At 40.1% G+C, this 26,271-nt stretch overlaps 1 protein-coding gene across 4 annotated transcripts in view; it reads right to left on the reverse strand.

Annotated features, from left to right (window-relative positions):
- The window catches only part of cdk14 (cyclin dependent kinase 14), a 152,751-nt gene that overhangs the window by 97,259 nt on the left and 29,221 nt on the right, over positions 1–26,271 (reverse strand). For 2 of the 4 annotated variants that reach the window (XM_084089644.1, XM_084089643.1), the window contains exons 3-4: positions 3,679–3,924; positions 817–911 (exon numbers count right to left, since the gene is read on the reverse strand). In XM_084089644.1, the coding sequence (XP_083945770.1) occupies positions 817–911; positions 3,679–3,924 (341 nt within the window). Of the gene's footprint in view, positions 1–816; positions 912–3,678; positions 3,925–15,411; positions 15,526–26,271 lie in introns of those variants that run through there. The other 2 variants (XM_084089645.1, XM_084089646.1) reach the window with 2 other exon arrangements.

The raw sequence follows: 26,271 nt of genomic DNA on the forward strand, positions 1-26,271 counted from the left end.
TTTTAACAGACATCACAGAACTTTGGAAAAATAAAATGGAATTTAAGGGGAAAAAATTAAACCATTTTCATAGGGCTCTATTATTGTTAAAATTTTAATGAATTATTAAACTGTTACAGTTTTATGAATTCATTTGGTAAGCATGCTTTTTGATGATTGCAATTTAGCCCAGAAATACTGTATTAAAACGCAAAATAGAATGTTGTAAAAAATAAATCCTATTTAATTGAGCCCTAAATGGGAACTTATTTTATCTAGTGTGAATTGACAGGATGGTGTAAATGTCTCTACTGTATATGACAGAATGTTGTTTAATAAGAGAGATTGATGATGATGAAATAAAATGGAACTCAAATTAAGACCAGGAACACAATTTACTGATTTACTGTTAAGTCAATGAAATGCAATTTAGAGGCAGTGGAGTGAATCTAAACACAGAGGTCAAGATGTGAAATAAATGAACTCCACCAATCAAAAGAACTTGCACACAAATAGCATCATTACTATGAAAAACACTGCCAATAATGCACAATTCATTTCACGCTGGCTGAAATTTTATTTTCCAGAGTTTAATTTATAAAAGTAATCATCAAAGAAAAACAAGCGTTACACGCTCTCTGTCTGAAAGGATTTCATACAACATGTGCCATTTCATGCTCTGGAAGAGAAGCTCTCTCCGGCTCCAGGATTTTATTACAGCAATATGAAAAATTATTTCATTCATATTATAATTATCTGCTGCCGTCTTTGCTTACAGTTTTATTACTAAACAGTGTGTCTGTATGGAAATGAAGTGCATGGTTGCACAGAACTCACTTGCTCTTCCCTTTGTATACGGTTGCGTAGGATCCCTCTCCGAGCTTTTCCAGCTTCTCGTACGAATCTGCCTTCCCGAACTTTGGGCTTGTGGGCTGTAACAGAGATAGATGCAGTTAAAGTCGGCATGAAACGGAAGTTGCGATCATCTTTTTTCCCCTTTTGTGACGTATATCCAAGTGAAACGGCGTCTCGAACAAGAACAAATGTAGGGCGGGACTTGATTTTGTCCATTTGGAATTGATTGGATGGTTGTGGATTGCTATTGGTGGATCGTCATGTGATTGACAGGTTGCCCCGCCCTCGCGCCAGTGAACACATCATCAAAGAAGAGAAGAGATGTCACTGTAAGAGCGAGGGGAAGTTATTTTGATAAAAGATTAAGAGGGTACATGAATTTAAAACAAAATGATGTTCACGGATAAATCATTTATGATAAATCCTGCAATATTCCATTAAAAATTTGAACTCTCTATTCTGATTTCATGGTGACTTGAATATAGAGGATATTCTGTGATATTTTATCAGGCCAGGAGGCCAGCGACCGCAGCAGATGTGAGCTCAGCCAGCGTATGGTCAGGTATTCTGGGTCAGATCCAGGATTTATACAGCAGGGATTTCCGGAAAGACACGTCTGTCCCCGTATTAATGACCCAGTGCTGTTTCAACTGGACGTGATTAATAGTTTCCTGTTAAACGGGAAATGTGGTCTGCGGGATTTTACTGTGAGCACTTTGGCAGTGACTGAAAGAACACAGGTGAACTGTGGTTACATTTACTAGAGTGAAGCTCAAGGTAAAAACTCTAAAATTGATTCTAAATTCTCCCCCAAAAAAGTAGGAACAACTTAAACTACGTACGCAAAAATCACATACTCTGGGTGGCCTTATAGGATAAAATGTTATACTTGGACATCTTAAATGTATACTGCAGTCAAAAGTTTGGGATAATTCATTTTAATGTTTTTAAAAGAAGTCTTTAATGTCACATAATTCTTCAGAAATCATTCTAATATGCTGATTTGCATGCATTTCTCATTATTATCAATGTTGAAAACAGTTGTGCAGCTTCATATTTTTGTGCAAAAGTGTATAAAAACATGCAAACTTGATACGCAAAGTTTTACATGCATAGTTTCTATACACACACAAACCTTTAGGACCATTGTGTCTAAAACATGTGACTTGGACACATTTGTAAGATTCATCTTATGATGCATTTAAAGAAAGCTGACATTTCAAACCCCCCCCCTCCCCTTTTCCAAGCAAAAACAGTAATATTTTACGTTCATTAAAGAGAATGCAACTCAAAAAAACATGTCTTTTCCAAACCAGCACGGTAATATTTTACTTGCATTAACGAGAATGCAACTCTAAAGTCTTGAAGAGCAAATGCACACGGCACTAATTCTCCTGAAATGCAGCGTTTCTTCAGTAATCAGGTTTGCAGCCTGACACCGATCTGCAGCAGCGAGTCACTTATTGCGATTGGTGTGAAAGATTACCGGACTGTTCCCGGATAACCGCTTGCTCAGATGCGCCTGTAACCGCAAACCCTGCAGCCTTTTATCAACACCAGACACCAGCTGTCTCTTAGAGACCAGCGGCCACCATACGGCCGCTTTCAGTGAACACATCCGCTCTCCAATCCATCAGCCTCGCTTTAGAGCGCTGGTATTACCTTAGCGGATCTTTATTATTGTGATTAAGGTGTTCGGAGTGCAGGGACCCCGTGCAGAACAGGTTTTAGTGGATTCTCTAAATAAGAAGGTCTGTGACAGAATAATGAGAAGGGTGTTATGGGAAAGAGGTCACACTCACTCTCTCCACTCCTTCTGTCAGGCTTACGCTCATCCATTTTTCATTGGTGTGAATCAGCAAGCAAATGTGCTCGCTAGCTGCATTCTTCAAACCCTCCAACCTTTAGTTTTCCCTCTCAGGTCAATCGTGTCTCGCTTAGGGAATTATATACTATAAAAAGCAACTCGTCTTTTCTAAATTAAATTGCAATAAATATAATAATTATACAAAATGCTGTATGTCAGGGTTTAACAAAGTAGGGTTTGCGAGTTAATGAAAACAGTGTAAAATAAAATCATAATGTAATATTAAAATATTTTTTAAATAAGAAAATAATTAATTAATAAAATAAATAATTGTAAAATAAAAAAATCTAAATAAAACCCTTACTAAAAATGAATAAAATCATAATGTAAAATTAAAATAATTTTAAAAAAGAAAAAAAACCTCAAAATAAAACACTTACCAAAAAGGAATAAAATCATTAAAAATTAACATTAAAATAAATAATTTTAAAATAAAAAAATCTAAATAGAACCCTCACAAAAAAAAAAAAAAAATTATAACATACAAATTAAAATAAAATAAATATCAATTAAAAATTGAAATAAAACACTTGACAAAAATGAATGAAATCAATTAAAAACGTAAATATAAATAAATAAATAATAAAAAACAAATAAAAAATAAACGTAAAAATGATGAAATATTTGATTTGTATACCTGCATGTCATGTGACTATTGACTGCCCACTAACTGTGAACGTGATGTTACATTTTTTAAATATTAACTTTAACCCTCTGGGAGACTTCAAGTAGAAATTTTTAGCTCAAAGGGGCTTGGCTGGAAAAAACAATTGGTAATCCCTGTTGTATGTGATAAAAATATCTACAATCAAAACACATTTCAAACCTCACATAAAGGTTTATAAATGAGGCTTATCAAGGACAATCATGATCTGTTAGCAATGTCAAATTAGGCATGAATTTGCTCATTACATCATAAACTTTAATAAGCACAAATAAGACATAAATTATGGAAGGAAACACACTCAGACACTCACAGAACTAGGACTGGAGTGACGGCGTAGTTTTGGAGACTCTTTCCCAGAGGAGGAGCTTTTGGAGGTGATGCAGGCATTGTTCTCTGAGTGGACTCGCTTCACCTGACTCGCCGGTTTCTCGAAGGCATCGAAGCCGCTCTGCGTCCGCTGCACTCGCACCTTCTTGTCTTCAGGAATGGTGTCCAGGGGTTTGATGACTGAGTCGGATCCCTGGCAGCTGCGAGTGGACATCTTGGTGACACATATCTGAGAAGAAGCGGAGAAGAACGTCTTAGACATCAGCACTTAAACACTGAAAAAAACGCATCATTTTTCAGGAGATATATGCTTAAAACAGGATACATTTACTTGAAATGCAAAACTGTGTAAGAAAAGCTATTGTCTCCTAAAAGAAAGAATCGATTCTGAACTGCCTGAAACGGGTCGTCAGCAATTCCATCTCACTTCCTGTTACAAACCTACAAAACAATGTAACAAATGTGCATAATGCCAGTCTATGGTCTTCACTGGCTGCCTGTGAACGTATTCTTTGACCCTCAAATACTGTAGTTGTAGCTGAGACTTGAAGAGTCTGGTTTGGGTTGTCAACATGTCAAGAAGACGCTGTTTTCAGCCCTGCAATTCCACTCTGCATGCACTTCTAAAGGATGAGGACTCACGCTGGAATTGTGTATCACTGTGTATCAAGTGCTGAGGAAGCCTCCAGAGCTGAAATTCAGATATGGAAAAAGGCATTCGGTTTCTGACAAGCGCTGTAAGCGGTAGACCAAATCACAACAGACTGGGTCATCTGACCAATCAGAGCAGAGTAGACCAATCACAACAGACTGGGTCATCTGACCAATCAGAGCAGAGTAGACCAATCACAACAGACTGGGCCATCTGACCAATCAGAGTAGAGTAGACCAATCACAACAGACTGGGTCATCTGACCAATCAGAGCAGAGTAGACCAATCACAACAGACTGGGTCATCTGACCAATCAGAGCAGAGTAGACCAATCACAACAGACTGGACCATCTGACCAATCAGAGCAGAGTAGACCAATCACAACAGACTGGGTCATCTGACCAATCAGAGCAGAGTAGACCAATCACAACAGACTGGGTCATCTGACCAATCAGAGCAGAGTAGACCAATCACAACAGACTGGACCATCTGACCAATCAGAGCAGAGTAGACCAATCACAACAGACTGGGTCATCTGACCAATCAGAGCAGAGTAGACCAATCACAACAGACTGGACCATCTGACCAATCAGAGCAGAGTAGACCAATCACAACAGACTGGGCCATCTGACCAATCAGAGCAGAGTAGACCAATCACAACCTAACATAAACCTAACAAAATTTAGTGAGTTCTATGCAAAAAAAAAAGAAAAAAGAAAAGAAGACAACAAAAACAACAACAATCAATATATATAAACATTGAATAATGCCAGATTCGAAATTATTGTTTGATTTTGTTCAACATCTTGAGAGTTGAACATTTTGGATCTCTCTTTTTATCACTTCATAAATCAGAAAATACTGCCAACAGCCAGAAAACAAATACATTTTCATCATATTTTTAGCAATACAATTTTATGTAAATCAGGCGAATGATGTATGAACAAACCTTCAGAATATAGATACGAATAACTGCACAGTTTAGTGAGTGTAAAGCTGCTGAAGTGGAGATTTCTGACTCAGTGCAGGAGAAAACACTCACAGCCTTTAAAGATAGGCTACGTATTGTCATTGAAATCTACAGACGCAAAGTGCAATAAAATAAACACTATAATATGTAGTTTAGATGTTTTCTTTCCACTAGTCTGAAGCAAAATAGACCAAATCTTAAAATTGACCAGTGCATGGAATAAAACACATTTTTTACCTCTTGCCTTAAATGAAAAAAACCTGATAAAAATACTTCAAATAAGAACAAGAAAATATCGTTTGCAGTGAAGAGGAATGCAAGCCGGTAAAGGGTTCGACAAAAGTGAATGTCCGTGTTCATACAAATCTACAAGCCAGTCTCCTGTTGCTTTTCTTCAAAGTTGTTTAGTGCGGTTCGCACACTCTGCAAGGGTCGGACTTTCATCTCTACCTCTGTGAGTTCAGACATCGATCCAGCGCTCTCAGCTACTATATTACAGTCTACAGTACATGTCCATCACACACACACACACACACACGAGCATTGATCTAAACAGTGCGTACCTACCGGCCACTCCATCGCCGCTCGGACTGTCAGCAGCACAAAAGGCCCAGGCGACCATGTCATGTAAGCGCGGCCCCTCAGATTAAAAATTTACGGGCCTTTCAGAGGCAAAACATCCCAGTGAACCGCCTCTAATGACCTACATCTTCAGTGTCCAGGCTGAGTCACTGGTTCGCTTACATGGGCCGGGTTTCACCAAACCGTCCTTAGCTTCTCTGGTTGGTTCGAGAGCCAGAACATGTCAAACATGCCAATTCATCGATGTTTCTTTATTACCCAACACAACAATAACAGTAACCGGAGTGAGTTGTGTTGCTAAGGACCTTTCTATGTAATCTAGGCAGAAATAAACTGGTAAAAAAGAGAATTAATCGGGATGGATGGATGGATGGATGGATGGATGGATGGATGGATGGATGGATGGATGGATAGACAGACAGACAGAATGCCAGACAGAACAATGGATAAATGGATGGAACGATAGACTGATAGATAGAACAGATAGAAATAGAATGATAGATGATCTATCAGACAGATAGACAGAACGAGATAGATATATAGATAGATAGATACAGAACGATAGATATATAGATAGATACAGAACAATATAGATAGATAGATAGATAGATACAGAATGAGATACTGTATATAGATAGATAGAACAATAGACCGATAGATAGAACGATAGAAATAGATAGATAGAACGATAGATAGATAGATAGAACGATAGATAGATAGATAGATAGATAGATAGATAGATAGATAGAACAATAGAACGATAGATAGATAGAACGATAGATAGATAGAACGATAGATAGAACGATAGATAGAACGATAGAACGATAGAACGATAGATAGAACGATAGATAGATAGATAGATAGATAGATATATAGATAGATAGATAGATAGATAGATAGATAGATAGATAGATAGATAGATAGATAGATAGATAGATAGATAGTTGGATGGATAGATACTTTGGTTTGGTTTAGCCAAGGTATTCAGGATGTTTTTCAATGTATCAAGTTATAAATACAATAAAACAATATTGTCTGGAATAAAGAGTTTGAATTATGTGGCAAATAAAAGCGGACTCCTCTTCAGATGAAGCTGATTAACTGTTAAACAGAAACTGAAGTGAAATGCCATGCAGAGCCGGTCGAGTTAAATGGCCTTTTTCTCTTCCTGACAGGCCAGCATTTGAAACATGAAGATGTAAGTGACCTTTTTAAAAGTGAGCAGAAGCAGAGGCTTCGCAGTGGTGTGAGACAGACCTGAACCGTCTCTGACTCAAACCACCAGTCGTCTGTACGTCTCTTTATTCTGCTCAGACAGACTCCGCTGTCAATCATGAATAAGATGTAAACGTTCTGCGAGCAGCTGCCGCGAGCGGGTTTATTGTTCTAGACGTGTTCCAGCCACAATGAGCTCTAATTGATTCTCAATCACTGCCGGTTGTTTGTGCACTTATAAACCCACGTCAAGATCCTTAACATCATGACACTTGTCATGTAAAACTGCAGCTGTTTTCTCATTTCAAGTATAATTCCCAGCGCAACGTTCACAAAAACAGAACTGGGGTTCAGATCTATTGTAAGAAACAACGTTCTGTTTCCTCAAAGGTGTTTGACATAAACTGGACATTTATTTATTACCATCCATTCCAGAAGAAGCGGTTTGACATAACAGACATTTACAGAGATTCTACAAGACTAAAACTGAATTTACAGAAATAGAAATTCATAATACGTGTCTTTCGTGAGCATCAGTGACTGTTTGTATCTTTCGTGATGGTGTAAGTCAGTGTCCCTTCCCACTATTCTTGACAAATAAATACATTAGAAGAATATACAAATAAATCAGAAAATAAATAAATTAGAAAATAAATAAATACATAACATTTAAAATATACAAAATCAATTAGAAAAATAAAATCTAATGTAAATAAATAAAAGAATTAGAAAAAAAAAAAAAATGTATTTTTGTAAAATATATATATATATATATATATATATACACATACATACATACATACACACACATATATATATATATATATATATATATGCACATACATACATACACACACACATATATATATATATGCATGCATGCATGCAAATAAATAAGTTAGAAAATAAACAAATAAATCAGAAAATAAATAAATCAGAAAAAAAATACATTAGAAAAATAAATAAATACATTAGAAAAATAAATAAATAGCAGTTTAAAAATAAAAAAAGATTTAGAAAAATAAATAAATCAAACATAAATAAACAATAAATAAAAAGAAAAATAACAAAGAAGCAAATAGATCAACAAGCAGATAAGTTAATAAATAAACAAATAAGAAAAATAAATAATTAAAGAAAATACATCAAAATTCTATAGGCCTACATAAATATACAAATAAGAAAAAAACAATTAATTAATTAATTAATTGGAAAATAAATAAGAAAAATAAACAAATACAATGGTTTAAATAATTTAATTAGAAAAATAAATAAATTCACAAACAAATCAAATAAATTCATAAATCACCTGCTTAACAGTTATAACACCCACAGACTTCCACTGAAGGAGGAACACAAGCCAGATCAACAGACCAGAAGATCACAGAGACACGAGGGTGCAGGACTTTCCTGACTTCAGACAGAAAGCATTCACCTAGTAACACCTTAGCAACCACCTATAGCAACACCATCGCATCACAGAAGCAAGTTTGCATAAACAAGCACCTTTCTTTACAAAATGTACAAAATCTAGTTACAAACAGGCCCAGTTCTAGGACTGTGTAACTAAGGGTGCCAGTAAACTAACCCAGATATCACATCATTAAAGTAACATCATCTGAGCACATTCAGTTTCCTAAAGGTCTCACGGACAACTAAACGAAAGAAAAATGCAACCTTAAACTATGAACCTCATATAAACACAGCATCTATTTCTGTTGACAGAAATTCTATTGACAGATTCACACACATGAAATGAACAGTCTGTGATTTATCCATATCAAACAACACTAATAAAGTGCTTTTATTTTAGATGGTAGTGTGCAGAGGAGAGCAATTAGCAGCGTCCCTAGACGGACATAACATTTACCTTCCAATGTACAACCAACACGGACTGATTTACTGCAGCATCTTCAACACGCGTGGCGTGACTGTCTGAATGTGGGATTTCAGAGCACTTAATGGAAACCGCAAGCTGGACATCAATGCTCAGTGGTTATTTGTTACACTGCCAAAAAACACAAGACACTGTGTTGTTTTTCACTGTTAGCTTGACATCTCCACATGAACACCTACAGCTCCTGTAACTAAAGCTGCAGACACTAATGTGCTTGGAGATTGTGTTTAATAGTCTAAGTAGTGCTCCGACATCAATATCTGACTCAACCATCTCTCCATCAAAGCTTCATCTGGAAGGAGCGCTTTGAAACAAACTCGCGCATCTCACGCCGACCTTCTCGCACGAGGACTGGCTTTCATGTGTGGAAACATCTGATGGGTTATTTCACTGCTGAACGGGTGGGATGCGCTCAGATTCACGCGACACAGCATTCATGATTCATAAAGAGGTCACGAGCACGGCGTATGGCACAGAATAAAAGCCTCTGAGTACCGTATAAGATGCACAAACACACCTCACAATCAGAAAATAAAATATAATAAATAAAAATATAAGATAAAGGATTAAACAGGATAAATCAAGATAAAATTAAGATTACATAAAAAAATAAATGATATAGAAATAAAATAGGATTAAATAAGATAAGATGAAATAAATAAGATTAAATAATTCGGATAAAATAAGATGAAATAAAAAGTATAAATAAGATTAAATAAATAAAAAAAGATAAAATAAGTAAATACGATACAATAAATAGAATTAAATAAGATAAAATAAGAATAAATAAGATTACATGTATAAAATAAAATGAATCAAGATCAAATAAATAAGATTAAAATAAACAAATAAATAAAAAAGAAATATCAAATAAATAAATAAGATTAAATAAATATGATAAAATAAGATAAAATAAAAAAGAACAAATAAGATTACATAAATAAATAAATAGAATGAAATAAGATTAAAAATAAGATTAAATAAATAAATAAGTAAGATCAAATAAGACCAAACAAACAACTAAATAAGATTTTTATTTGATGGTATTTAATTTAGGTTATTTATTGTTATAAATAAATAAATCTGAACTCCTTTGAGGGCCACTGCAGATCATTATGCGCCACATGCTTCCTGTTTAGACAGAATAAATGACTGGGGTCTGATCTGTAAATGATTTACAGTCCTGAAACGAATGGAGTTGTATGATTTAAATGAACATGCTGAGCTGTAATGTAATGTATCACGAATGTGTGCGGTTTGTCACGGCAGAGGTCGCCGATGGCGTTATTCAGGGCGGCTGTCAGGAGCGGCACTGCAAAATAGATGACATTGACTCCAGCAAAAGGGCTAAAACATCTAAAGCTGAGAAATCCATTGGGAAAACACTCCCTGATTACAGTAAAGAGGAAATCCAAACCAAACAAGCCATGTAGATAGGAAGTCTGATACTGACAATGTTCTAGTTCGCTAGTATAGAAGTTTAGGGCCGGACGATGTATAGCGAAAACATTATATCTCTGTGTTTTTAAGCTTTTTGACAATATTCAGTGAGAAAAAAAGAATCCGAAGGCTTTCCAGTCCATAATCTCAGAATCAGTGAATGATGAATGAATATCGCAACGACATCGGAGAATTACACCAGAGTTAGTTTAGAGGAAAAGACTGAGTTGGTCTCTGTAACTAGAGGGTATATGGTCACTACTCATACTAGTTATGCGGGTTTGCTTACTGTGCACAATACCTACAACAACGAATTTCAACATGTCCTTGTTGACTCATTATTGATTGGATTGACAAGATATTTAGACACAAAAAAATGAAATGATCATTACTGAACACAAACGGACTGCAGCCTTAATGTCAATGTCAAATCAAATTTACAGTCTACTCTTACGAAAGTCTGCTCATCCAAACCTCTTCTGAATGAAAGCTATAATCTCGGCTATACGAATAAAAATGAACAGAAGGCTGAAACACCTGTGTTCTCCTCAGCTGTCACACACCATCACATCTATCAGTATGCATGAACAGCCAACAGATAGAGACGCAAGTGAGCTGCATTTCAAAACAGTAGGAAGCGAGAGAAAAGACTTAAAGGGACAGTTAATGGACCCCATAGACTTCCATTGTTCCCCCCTCCCCCCATACTATTGAAGTCAATGGGGTCCATCAACTGCTTGGTAACCAAAATTCTTCAAAATATCTTCTTTTGTGTTCATCAGAAGAAAGAAGTTGGAACAACTTAAGGGTTAGTAAATGATAACAGAATTTCTGTCCCCCTTATTGGGTGAACTATCCCTTTAAAAGTACATTCTTAAAAATAAAGGTCCCTTGTCGGCATCAATGATTCCAAAACTTTAAAATCCATTGAATCTTTCTATTCCACAAAAGGTTCTTTATAGTGGAAAAAGTTTGAATGGTTCTTCAGTGTGAAAAAAATATATATTTAAAAGTTCTTCTGCTGCAAAACATTCCTTTTAGAACCTTTATTTTACGTGTATATGCATAATGCAGAAAAATGTAATTAAAAAAGTTAAAATTGACAATTTTCTCAATATTTATCAATCAATATCTGAGTGCAACATTCTCATATGTTTGAGTTTCTGCTCATGTGAAGAGATATGTTGACAGCAATGCAGCTCATTAGTTTGTAAAATACAGCTATAGATTTATAAAACATGAATGACAACTCCAGCTTTTTCTGACAGACACTGTCAGAATGATATAATTCAAGTATATCCTGATTAAAAAACTAGAACTTAGCAATGTCACTGCGAGTGAAGAGTTTTGCGTCCAGTGCTGGTCATAACTGTGAACTCTAGTGATTAAGTTTTATAGAAATTGGATGGAAAAGGACAGAAAAAAAAAGAAGGCAAAAGGTTGCACGGTATTAATGACAAAATTGGCAGACTTCCTCGCTGTTGCTGGCTGTTTAATGGATGTTAGGATCAGGACTCACTCCCGCATTAATTCCACCAGGACGTGTTTCTCAACAACACCAGCAACACATTCATGCAGATAATGTGTCTTCCCTGAACATGATTATTTTGATTTCGCTCCATCTGTATTTATTGCGGATGAATTTACACTATTAGTTAGAGGCTGATTATGAAATCTTATGGTCTCCCTCTATATTTAATGGCTGAAATATTGTTCATCTTAATTTCTGTGGATTACAAATACTGGACATGTTTTTCTAGCCCACAACACTATTATAATCTTTCTCTGCATTGCTCTAAACAATTCTGTCCAATTCTGATTGAAATTTGCATAGAACAATAGAATAACAGATAGAATGATAGAATGACAGAATGACAGATGGAACGACAGAATTCTGCTCAATTCTGATTGAAATCTGCATTGAACGAAAGAACAATAGATAGAAAAACAGATAGACAGTTACTGTAGATAGAATGACAGATATGTAGAATGATAGACAGAAGAATAGAATGACAGAACAATGGACAGATTGAACGAAAGATAGAACAGGTAGAATGACAGACAGAATGACTCGCATAGAACAATAGAAAAAAGACGAACGACAAATAGAATGACAGAACGTCAGACAGAACACTAGACAGATTGAACGACAGATGGAAATCTGCATAGAACGATAGACAGAACGATAGACAGAACGATAGATAAAACGATAGATAGAACGATAGATAGAACGACAGATAGAACAACACAATCAATTCTGACTGAAATCTGCATAGAACGATAGAACGATAGATAGAACGATAGAACGATAGATAGAACGATAGATAGAACAATAGATAGAATGATAGATAGAACGATAGATAGAACGATAGATAGAACGATTGATAGAACGATAGATAGAACGATAGATAGAACGACAGATAGAACAACACAATCAATTCTGATTGAAATCTGCATAGAACGATAGATAGAACGATAGATAGAACAATAGAATGATAGATAGAACAATAGATAGATAGATAGATAGATAGATAGATAGATAGATAGATAGATAGATAGATAGATAGATAGATAGATAGATAGATAGATAGATAGAACGATAGAACGATAGATAGATAGATAGATAGATAGATAGATAGATAGATAGATAGATAGATAGATAGAACGATAGATAGATAGATAGATAGATAGATAGATAGATAGATAGATAGATAGATAGATAGATAGATAGATAGATAGATAGATAGATAGGAATGACAGACAGAATGATGGATAGATAGATGGGTAGATGTATAGACAGAGAGAGAGAGAGATAGAAGTGTATCTGCAGTGTATCTTCTTTAATTTATTACTGCTGTTATAAAGGATAAATTCGTCCAATTAGTTGAAGGGGACTCAGACCAGAACAACCGCTGGCAGAGAGTCAGCGCGGCCGGACCAGCGCTTTAATGAATCCTCTTCAGCTCGGGCCGATATCTAGGTGACATTTTAAACAAATGTAAGTGGGATTACAAAGTCATGTTGATATCCAGCTGCAAAAACGAGACCTGGTCTCTGTAATGGACGTGTAACCGAAGCCTTTGAGTGGATTATAATGATCAAGTTCACATTGAGAGCCTGAGAGCCCTTTGAGTGAGTTTAGAGAGTTAAAACAGCCCTGAGGCTTCGCTAATCGTTTCTGAATTATAGATTGATAATTGTAGCAGACGTTTGCTCGGAAAAGCAAAGCAACGGTCAACAGCAGTTGGCTAATGACTAGATTTACATAAAACATCTAACAAATGGAGACACCGGCATGATTACAACCTTGTATCCATGACAATTAAGGGATGTTTACTCCCTTACTAAATTAATTATGCACATATCTAATGTGACCGGCCAGCGCTAATGAACTTTAGCTTTAACTTTGATTACTTTTGCGCGAGTGGGTTTGTGTGAAGTCATGTTTAAAAGACCTCGCAGTGTGACCTCAGCTTCATCTATGACCTCATCACAATGTCTGCACACACAGCCATGAAAGCTTGGTTATTCATAAAACATACAGCAATCTCATAACAAAGCTAATCACATCTGAACGCATAAATGAACGTCCGGGCTGGTTAACGCCGGCAGCACACACATGCATAGCTCAGTTTACCAACATGCTGTACGGAGTGAAGCTAGTGAAGCTAGTTGAGCAGATTGGACCAGGGTTGTGCTCATGTTGTCGTTGTTTTTTCTAATTCAGATCCTGATTTTGAATTGAGTGCCAAACAGAATATAGAACTGCAATTTGGATTTGAATTTAAAGAAGTGAAATTGGATGGATGGATGGATGGATGGAATGACAGGGAGATAGATAGATAGATAGATAGATAGATAGATAGATAGATAGATAGATAGATAGATAGATAGATAGATAGATAGATAGATAGATAGATAGATATAGATAGATAGATAGATGCACAGATGGACAGATGGACAGATAGATAGATAGATAGATAGATAGATAGATAGATAGATAGATAGATAGATAGATAGATAGATAGATAGATAGATGGATTTGAATTTAAATTTAAAGAAGTGAAATTCAATGATGATGATGGATGGATGGATGGATGGATGGATGGATGGATGGATGGATGGATGGAATGATAGACAGAATGATGGATGGATGGATGGATGGATGGATAGGAAATTCAGAACGATCGACAGACAGACAGACAGACAGACAGACAGACAGACAGATAGATAAATGGATAGATGGATATAGTTTGGATTTGGAGGAGGGATGGATGGATGGATGGATAGGAAATTTAGAACGATCGACAGACAAACAGATAGATAGATAGATAGATAGATAGATAGATAGATAGATAGATAGATAGATAATTAGGTTAAGCAGTAAGCACTAATATCTGGAGTTCATAACCACTTTTGGAACTTCTGTTTAGTCCCCGTTAGCACGAGTGCCCTAGATCATCAGCGTAATCTCCTCTCGCTCGCACAGTGTGTCAGTGACACACATCAGTGTCGGCTCTAATCCTTCCCTCCGCTCCGGCGTCCTGATAAAGCTGCCGGTGAATCTCCACAGGCCTCGCTCTGCACGAGGAGATGCTGCGAGGCGTCACACAGATGGAGAGTGGCCTGTTTTCTTCCTCCATCATCTCCCCTCCTCCACCACCACCACCACCACATCCCCGGGGCAGGAGCACAGACACAAACATGAGCATCCCTTCTCCTGCAGAACAGATGCATGAAGCTCGTCGCTCGAGTGCCAGCACGATTCTCAGGTGGGCCGACCTGCTCTGGACGTGACAGGGCGATGCACAAGCCGTGTGCATGTTCGTATGGGCGCATTTTTTGCAACATAAACCCGTATAAACGTGATGGCAGCATCTGGGGAGTGTTTCTGCTGATGCACAAAGCATGCAGTGAAAGGGAGAGAGGGGAAGCCGCGCTCGTCGTGCTGTGCTCTTACCTTATAGCAGTCAGTGTTTGCAGGAAACAGCTCACCTGAGTGCCTCTCACGCGCAGACCAAACACAGCGCATTCAAAACATCTCTCGCTGGCTCCGACGGCTGCGAGCCCGGAGAGCGGACTACAACAAAAGGGATAGTGAATGCCTGGGGGGGGGGGGAGATGTTTCAAAGTGGCATCTTGAGTGTCAGTGTGACACGGCTGCAATGCAGAGTCCGTTCATCACAGAACATCAGTCGCGTTTGAGATGTGACGCAACGCGTCTCGTGCCCCATCGAGCCGCCCGCTCCGAGGGAAAACACACGGGCTGTGAGCGCCGGCCCCCGTGAGCCCAGATGGACTGATCCGGAGGAGTTTGAGGAAGCGGGAGGCAGTAGCGGCGTCTCTCTCTCTCTCTCTCTCTCTCTCTCTCTCTCTCTCTCTCTCTCTCTCTCTCTCTCTCTCTGCTATTGATTCACTCCAGCCCTGCACAGTTTCAGTGAAATATGAAACGCCTGCCTGCCAAGCTGCCATCAGTCGAGAGTAACATTAACAACAATATCAGAAACGACAGGGAAATACTGAACGCTCCAGATGTCCTGCATCACCGCAGCTCCTGCCAAACACCCGGGAGAGAGGGAGGGGGAACGGGAACGGGATCAGGACGTGACACACGATTCAAACCTGCATCCCTGTGAGAGCAGCTCCTCACAAAACCTGTCAAAAACACATTCAGGTCACATGTCACTGTACAATCAAGTGAAAGACATGAGAAATTATACTTTGCAGGAAGAACATGAAACCTATTGTTAGGTCTGCTATGATTTTTGGCATTGTTCTCACAATTTGAGCTGAACGGAGCTGGATCATGACACTAAATATGCAACATCCACACTGTTATTGAGTTAAATTAAGCTGAATAATGACTGTAGAGCTGATTCGAAGCTGTTTCATAATTTATGAATATTACAACACTGTTATTTTTCTGTTTATTAATCTGTATAGTATCAAGCGCTATGTATCTAAATGTGACTTGACTTCACATTAAGACTGAGATTTTCAGGACAATTAAACATTCTCAATACTGTAACCTAAAAGACACTTAATATTAATATATTGATTTGACTGGACTGCACTGACTTTTGGATGAGAAAAAAAAATTGAGCTGAATAATGATACTATTTTCTTCTGTAGAGCTGCCTTATAGCTGAAACTGAATTTGTTTCATAATTAATAAACTGTACAGCCTTAACACCCTATAGAAATAAATGTGAATTGGCCTTGAGACTTTGAGATTTTCATGAATATTATAATATAAAAAAATACATTATCGTTTAAGGTTTTCACTAGCTCATTTTAAATGCCCTGCTGTGTGACAATTTTGCCTTTAAAAGTCCAAATATTCAGTGGATCTTTCAAAAAATGTGATTAAAAAGGAAACACTTTACCTAAAGCCTTTATATATAATGCATTATAAAAGTATTTTGAATGCATTCATTGTGCCTTGTAATGCACCTTATAATGCAGTGTATGATCTCATGAATAATTGTAACCACAATTATACAAAATTATACACAGGATTATTAGGAACACTATACTAATACTGTGTTTGAACCCCTTTCGCCTTCAGAACTGCCTTAATTCTACGTGGCATTGATTCAACAAGGTGCTGAAAGCATTCTTTAGAAATGTTGGCCCATATTGATAGGATAGCATCTTGCAGTTGATGGAGATTTGTGGGATGCACATCCAGGGCACGAAGCTCCCGTTCCACCACATCCCAAAGATGCTCTATTGGGTTGATATCTGGTGACTGTGGGGGCCATTTCAGTACAGTGAACTCATTGTCATGTTCAAGAAACCAATTTGAAATGATTCGAGCTTTGTGACATGGTGCATTATCCTGCTGGAAGTAGCCATCAGAGGATGGGTACATGGTGGTCATAAAGGGATGGACATGGTCAGAAACAATGCTCAGGTAGGCCGTGGCATTTAAACGATGCCCAATTGGCACTAAGGGGCCTAAAGTGTGCCAAGAAAACATCCCCCACACCATTACACCACCACCACCAGCCTGCACAGTGGTAACAAGGCATGATGGATCCATGTTCTCATTCTGTTTACACCAAATTCTGACTCTACCATCTGAATGTCTCAACAGAAATCGAGACTCATCAGACCAGGCAACATTTTTCCAGTCTTCAACTGTCCAATTTTGGTGAGCTTGTGCAAATTGTAGCCTCTTTTTCCTATTTGTAGTGGAGATGAGTGGTACCCGGTGGGGTCTTCTGCTGTTGTAGCCCATCCGCCTCAAGGTTGTGCGTGTTGTGGCTTCACAAATGCTTTGCTGCATACCTCGGTTGTAACGAGTGGTTATTTCAGTCAAAGTTGCTCTTCTATCAGCTTGAATCAGTCGGCCCATTCTCCTCTGACCTCTAGCATCAACAAGGCATTTTTGCCCACAGGACTGCCGCATACTGGATGTTTTTCCCTTTTCACACCATTCTTTGTAAACCCTAGAAATGGTTGTGCGTGAAAATCCCAGTAACTGAGCAGATTGTGAAATACTCAGACCGGCCCGTCTGGCACCAACAACCATGCCACGCTCAAAATTGCTTAAATCACCTTTCTTTCCCATTCTGACATTCAGTTTGGAGTTCAGGAGATTGTCTTGACCAGGACCACACCCCTAAATGCATTGAAGCAACTGCCATGTGATTGGTTGATTAGATAATTGCATTAATGAGAAATTGAACAGGTGTTCCTTATAATCCTTTAGGTGAGTGTACATTATAATACTTATCTACTCATTGAACACCTTTAGAAAGTATAATGCATTAAAACATGACAAACAACCAATTTCAAATGTAACAAGGAATCTGCAAATGTTATAATGCATTTTACAGTAACTTTGGTTACAATTATTTATAAAAAGATATAATGCATTATTACATAAATTATAAATACCTTTATAATGCATCATACATAAAGGCTTTAAGTGAAGTGTTACCAAAAATTACATTAAAAAAAGAAAAAATATGCATGAATGAATTGTTGACAATAAGATCAATACCATGCATTTATAAAATTGATAGGGTGAATTTACATATAATGCAGACTTAAACAGTAACAAAAAATAAAGTAATTTTTTTTTATTTAAAAAAATATTTTTTGTATTACAGAAAGGAAACTCAAATAATAATCATCACTGAGAACAATTACAAAATGACTGAAATATCAGATCACATTATGATAAATAATGAAAAGTTGGGGCAAATGTGCCAAATTGTCATGATGAAAACTATTATCACTAAAACCAAAAAGTTTTAAATTATTTTTCAAAATATAATTCTCTTAATTTTGTGGTGAAACGTGATTCAGCCAAAATCCCCTTTACCATCTTCTAGCACAAATCAGATCTTTAAATATAGAACAAAACCTTTTTGTTTGTTTTTACAATAATGTGAAAGGCTAAAATTACACTTTCCCCTCTTTTGTTCGTTTTTACACACAGAAACTTAATCCCAGTAGAAATGGCTTGTTTACCTGGATAAGCTCCACTGAGTTCAACTTCACACAGATCAATAAGGCTTGCCTGTCCGTACGAGGTCACCGCTTGACCTATAATTCAATATAACAGGGGCTTCCACAAAAACACTATTTGCCTTATCAGCAACACAGAAGAGATTGTTCGCGGCCCATGGTGAGCACCCGAGGGCAGCGGATGAACCGTAAAAACGTCACTATCTGCACACAGGAGATTGCATGAACCGCTATCGCTCACAGCAACCTTGAGAGATGCGCGTGTTGCCATAGCAATGGGAGACACTGCCATTGTGAGAGCGCAGGTAGAAAAGAGTCTTTATTCGCACACCAGAAGAAAACAACACCACGAAGCTCTTAAACCCTCAATCTGCAGAGATCCGACATGGAAAACAACCATTTATGATGATCAGCTAATAACGGACATGTTGGCATGTTTGGTTGGATTAAAACGAACCCTGGTGCGATTGCTCTGTTAGTGCGGTTCATTTAAATAAGTGTGAACGCTGCCATCTGAACCCTGGTGACACCAAACAAGAGGACCGAGACGCTGAAAACATGAGTCTCGTCCGCTTCCAAACGAACTCTGGTGCGGTTCGACTGAAATATGAACTCAACACGGACCAAAGACATGTAAACGAACCAAAAACGGGACACGATGTCACAAAATGTGACCCTAAAAAGGACAGAATCACGCATATTGATTTTTTCTCATCATAGTCGTGATGTTGCTCATCACAGTTCGGTACAGCATCAGAACCACGACTCGTCACAGCAGATCTTTGCTTGTGTGTGTGACGGAGGGATTCTTGATGCTGTTTTGACTCCTTTACACATTTTATAAGCTCTTCACGAGTTCTCAGCTGGTCAACATACCATCATGTGTAGTTACACACATACGGTGAGCGCATTTATCCCAGAACACAGCATTGTTTTGGATGTTCAGCAAGTTCCATCATAAAATATACATAATAAAATCCAACCAATCAGGTTGTGAACATATCCCTATGCCTTTAGGTTCGGTATCTTTAGGTTCGGTGTTAAAATGCCAATGTGAACGCTAAGTGGACCAGGACTAAATGTTTTATTTTTTTGGTCCAGACCAAATGAACCAAGCAAACCGAACTACAAGTGTGAACGCCTTAGACTAGCATGGTCCAGTGATGGTTTGGTGCTGGTTTACCATCAAAACCATTAGTGAGGCTGTTCTAGGACAGGTGGTTGACAAAGGCAGGGTTAGTTACTTTCTTCTATAAACAGGATTCAAAATGAACACTTACCAAGTTGCCAAGAGTGCCAAAGTCACATTTATTGTTGGAATTTCATGATACTATTGACAGAATCTGAAAAATTTCAAATCAAAAAAAGTAACAAAATTAATCTTAATGCAATTTATTGGATGGGATGTGCTACAAATAATGTTTAGTGAAGTTCTGTTCATGGATCAACTGAAAACAGCAAAGACTAAAAGAACAATTCTTGGGATTTAAGAACCAATATTGGTTCATCAAAATCGATTAAAATCGAGAAATCTATGTTTTTAACCCAGTCACAACTATCAGCTTCTTTTTGAACTCATTTAAAGGAGAAGAGACAGAACAGAGACACTTTTGAGACAAGAGCTAGAGAAAAGAAGCTAACGGTCATCCATCTGTCATGAACAGCCACCCCAGGACTGGACTCACTAATGAGATCTCTTGATAATGATCATATCTCCATCATTTAATCATGGGATTCAACTGACCGTCTCCCGTTTCTCAGATGTTTCTCTTGAGGAAAAACATGCCTCCTCTAGAGTCTCAGAAGAGATCTCAACAATATTTAGAACTATATTCACATCTGTCAACATGAACTCAAAGATTTCTAATCAGATGCTCACAAGAGCAAATGATCTGAGCTGCTATATTTTATAGCTCTATGCTTTTACTCTATGACAACTAGTGACTTATTTGGGGTTATTTTTTATTTTCCTAATGAATTTTACAAGAAACATCTGAAACAACAGTCATACTTAACTGAGAAAGTTAAACTTGCAATTGCAAGAAAAAAAAAAAAAGTCTGATTTGTAAAATAAAAACATGCAATTACCTTTTTTATTCTTTTATTCCATCATGGAAACAAGCTTCCACAGAAATATAAGTGTTTTTATGAGATTTACTCATGCTCATTTGAGGAAAGTCCCAAAAGGAGCCCTGAACATCATACATAATTCAGCACAGCACATCCGACACGCTGCGTGGACATACGGTTGGAGATGCCACACATGGGCCTTCGGGAACACAGTAGGAGACGATCGGGAATCCCACTGGAAAAATCACAAACCTTCTCAACCATCATTAGAATCACTCAAACCCAAACTCTCCCAACTCACAGGATCGTTTGCTTTCAAAAAGTTATGTAGTTACTTAGTACATTCAGTACTGAACAATTTCAATCAAATAATTCAATACAATTAAAGTGCGCTAATATTTGTGTGTGCTGTGTATTTTATGCGTATTAGATCATCTTAATATTAGTTGAGCAAACATACTACAAGATTTTTTTCCTTTTTTTTAAGCATAAACCTCGAGTAGGTTTGAAATCTTCGAGTAAGTTTGAAAATTCTTAAAGCAACTGTAACGGTCACCAGCTGGAGTGCCCTTGAGAGCCACCAGAGGGCACTCCACATAAGACTATCACTCACAAACTACATTTCCCATAACTCACTGCCCGGACTCATTAACACTGATCACATTCACCTGTACCTCATTCACTGATTGCATTCACCTGTGTCTCATCCTGTTAGTCTGTCTATTTATACCATGTTCATTCATTCACTCACCGCGAAGTCTTGTTTGTGTCACACTGCATTTCTGAGCATTCTCCTAGTTTTCGTGTTTCTTGGTTCTTGATATCTTGCCCTGTTCCCTGGATTACTCTCTTGCCTCTGGTCCCTGCCTGCCTGCCTGCCTGTTTGTTTGTTTTGTTTGTTTCTTTGTTTTGACTACCTGCCTGTGTATGACCCTAGCCTGTACTTTGGATTACGCCTCTGGATTGCCCCAGCCAATAAAGCTGCATTTGGATCTCCTACTTCGTGTCTCTGAGCAGTTTCGTGACAGAAGACTTCGCCCCCATGGATCCAGCAGCTGTCAGTAATGGAGCTCTAATAAGATGGCTATCTTCCATGTATCAGGATGGTCAACCTATCGAGAGGTATGTGAGGGATTTTCTGGCTTGCTGTCATTTAGCGTCATTAGATGATACTCAGCTCATGGACCTGTTTTGGAGTGGACTGGATGAGGCGATCGCTCAGATGATGCCGGATGACAATACCGGCTGGACCCTAGAAGGGTATATCAACCTGGCCCTTTCCTTGAGCAATTTGGCACCCCCCGAGCCTGATTCAGTTCACGTCCCGTCCGTCCAGCCTGAGAAGTTTCTCATCATGCCAACCATCAAGCTGGTCACCGGATCGGTCTATTACCGTCCAGGGCTGGTATCCAGCATGGCCGATTCCCCGCTGAGGTCAGTACGTGTTGCCATAGGGGCCAACATGCATGAGTCTCGTCCCGCTGAGACTATCCTGCCTAAATCTTGTTTCGCCGAGGCCGTCCTGCCTGAGTATCTTCCTGCCGAGCCAGAGCTTCACGCCAGTCCAGCCGAGCCTGCACTTCACGCCAGTCCAGCCGAGCCCGCACTTCACGCCAGATCTGCCGAAGCCAAGGCAGTATGCGTCATGCCCGCCACCCCTGAGACTGAGAGCGTCATGCCCGCCGCGCCTGAGACAGCAAGCGACATGCCCGCCAAGACAGAGCCTTCACCGCTGGTCCCGTCCAGCACAGAGCCTTCACCGCTGGTCCCGTCCAGCACAGAGCCTTCTTCATTGCCGCTGGTCCTGTCCAGCTCAAAGCCCTCTCCGCCGCTGGTCCCGTCAAGCTCAGAGCGCGCTGATCCTGAGGCAGAGCCAGAGCTTCACGTCAGTCCTGCCGAGCCAGAGCCAGAGCTTCACGTCAGTCCTGCCGAGCCAGAGCCAGAGCGTCACGTCAGTCCTGCCGAGCCAGAGCCAGAGCTTCACGTCAGTCCTGCCGAGCCAGAGCCAGAGCTTCACGTCAGTCCTGCCGAGCCAGAGCCAGAGCTTCACGTCAGTCCTGCCGAGCCAGAGCCAGAGCTTCACGTCAGTCCTGCCGAGCCAGAGCCAGAGCTTCACGTCAGTCCTGCCGAGCCAGAGCCAGAGCTTCACGTCAGTCCTGCCGAGCCAGAGCCAGAGCTTCACGTCAGTCCTGCCGAGCCAGAGCTTCACGCCAGTCCTGCCGAGCCAGAGCCAGAGCTTCACGTCACGTCTGCCCGTCCAGAGTCTCGTCCCGCCGAGACTGAAATTGTTCCTGAGCCTGAATCTGATACTGATCCTGAGCCTGAATCTGTTCCTCTTCCTGCGCCTGTGTCCTCGGACAAGATGGCCGACTCCACGCCTATGTCCTCGGACAAGATGGCCGACTCCACGCCTGTGTCCTCGGACAAGATGGCCGACTCCACGCCTGTGTCTTCGGACAAGATGGCCGACTCCACGCCTGTGTCCTCGGACAAGATGGCCGACTCCACGCCTGTGTCCTCGGACAAGATGGCCGACTCCACGCCTGTGTCCTCGGACAAGATGGCCGACTCCACGCCTGTGTCCTCGGACAAGATGGCCGACTCCACGCCTGTGTCTTCGGACAAGATGGCCGACTCCACGCCTGTGTCTTCGGACAAGATGGCCGACTCCACGCCTGTGTCTTCGGACAAGATGGCCGACTCCACGCCTGTGTCTTCGGACAAGATGGCCACCGCATCCCCTGAGCCCGTTCCTGTTCCTGTTCTTGAGCCCGTTCATGTTCCTGAACCGTTGGATCCGCCTGAAGGGTCGTCTCCGCCCCGGCCGCCTGAAGGGTCGTCTCCGCCCCGGCCGCCTGCTCAGCCTGCTCCGCCCCGGCCGCCTGCACTGCCTGCTCCGCCACGGCCGCCTGAACAGCCTGCTCCGCCCTGGCCGCCTGCACAGCCTGCTCCGCCCTGGCCGCCTGCACAGCCTGCTCCGCCCTGGCCGCCTGCACAGCCTGCTCCGCCCTGGTCGCCTGCACAGCCTGCTCCGCCCTGGTCGCCTGCACAGCCTGCTCCGCCCTGGTCGCCTGCACAGCCTGCTCCGCCCTGGTCGCCTGCACAGCCTGATCCGCCCTGGTCGCCTGCACAGCCTGATCCGCCCTGGTCGCCTGCACAGCCTGATCCGCCCTGGTCGCCTGCACAGCCTGATCCGCCCTGGTCGCCTGCACAGCCTGATCCGCCCTGGTCGCCTGCACAGCCTGATCCGCCCTGGTCGCCTGCACAGCCTGATCCGCCCTGGTCGCCTGCACAGCCTGATCCGCCCTGGTCGCCTGCACAGCCTGATCCGCCCTGGTCGCCTGCACAGCCTGATCCGCCCTGGTCGCCTGCACAGCCTGATCCGCCCTGGTCGCCTGCACAGCCTGATCCGCCCTGGTCGCCTGCACAGCCTGATCCGCCCTGGTCGCCTGCACAGCCTGATCCGCCCTGGCCTCCCATCCTGCCGCAGTCTCCAGGTCCTCTGCCGCTCCACGGGCCTGGCCCTCCATCCCGCCCCCGGGTCCGCCTCCGCTCCACCTCCCTCCTGGACAATGTTAGGAGCGTCTGGAATCCGCTCCTTAGAGGGGGGGCTATGTAACGGTCACCAGCTGGAGTGCCCTTGAGAGCCACCAGAGGGCACTCCACATAAGACTATCACTCACAAACTACATTTCCCATAACTCACTGCCCGGACTCATTATCACTGATCACATTCACCTGTACCTCATTCACTGATTGCATTCACCTGTGTCTCATCCTGTTAGTCTGTCTATTTATACCATGTTCATTCATTCACTCACCGCGAAGTCTTGTTTGTGTCACACTGCATTTCTGAGCATTCTCCTAGTTTTCGTGTTTCTTGGTTCTTGATATCTTGCCCTGTTCCCTGGATTACTCTCTTGCCTCTGGTCCCTGCCTGCCTGCCTGCCTGTTTGTTTGTTTTGTTTGTTTCTTTGTTTTGACTACCTGCCTGTGTATGACCCTAGCCTGTACTTTGGATTACGCCTCTGGATTGCCCCAGCCAATAAAGCTGCATTTGGATCTCCTACTTCGTGTCTCTGAGCAGTTTCGTGACAGCAACACTATAAAAAATTATCTGATCAATAAGTTATGACAACATGACAGAGGATAAGTCTTGTTTTATGAGACAATAAAGTTTATAATTAAAATTCGGCCAAATGGGTCAACAAATAAACTTTTTTTTTTTTTTTTTACACCACTGGCATTTTTCTCTCTCATTTTAACCATAAACTCGCTTAATTTTGCTTAAAATACTTGAGATGCAAAGTGACATAAGATTATAAAGTGCTGTTTTCTGAGAAATCCTTTAAAATAAAGCAAGTTTATCCTTAAAACAAGAACAAATATCTACCAATTGGGTCAGAAAATAAACCTGATTCAAAAGGAAAAGAAGATCCTTTACAGATACAGATATTTTTTAAGCAATTGGCACTAGTTTTGATAAACTTATCCAGAAAATCCAGAATCGTGATTTAAGAATTTTTAGATACGTGTACTGGAAAACAAGACAAAACTACAAAGGAAGAAATACTTTTCCCAGTGTGCATTTCAAATGAGAAGCGTTATATGACGCATGGAGGGTGTAACATCAGTTACAGTAGGATGCTAGCAGACAGTTAGGGAGCTCACTAGGATTTGAAATAGAGCCGCTATTCATTTTCATATCATATACAAGAGAAGATCTCATTTATCATGTTAACCATTCGCTCTGCCCTCAAAGTTCATGTTTAGCTAACGAGCCAATCCATTAATTCGGCCAGAGCGACGAAAGATAGAGGCGAAAATCTAAATAAATCGCCTGGCCTTTTGTGCTTCTCACATATTAAGCTGCAAATAACCTCAATTGACACCATAATAGGATTCATTCATCACTCTGGGCCATGAAGTGCTCATTAGAAACATTGTGCAGACTGTTAATCTGTGCATTAATAAAGCCAATCACAACTTATCAAATGAATCTCTTCATCAAGGCATTTCCTCACAGGAAATTCCCAGAACAAAAGTTTGTCATCGCCAATGTGCGTAAAATGGAGAATGAATACTGATTTTACTGGATTTGGAGAATTATGCACAGAGGCTCTACACGTAAACAGATTTAAACAAATATATTCAAGAATTCTAGACAATCTGCATTTGTTGTGAACTCCCCGGTGAGACTCAGCAGTGTGAAAACACAACGCTTAATTAAAGAGGAAAAGCAATTCTTCAAAAGTCTGCCTCAAGTAAA

Source organism: Abramis brama (assembly GCF_963993115.1).
Source record: "Abramis brama genome assembly, chromosome: 17".
In the NCBI taxonomy this organism is placed as follows: Eukaryota; Metazoa; Chordata; class Actinopteri; order Cypriniformes; family Leuciscidae; genus Abramis; species Abramis brama.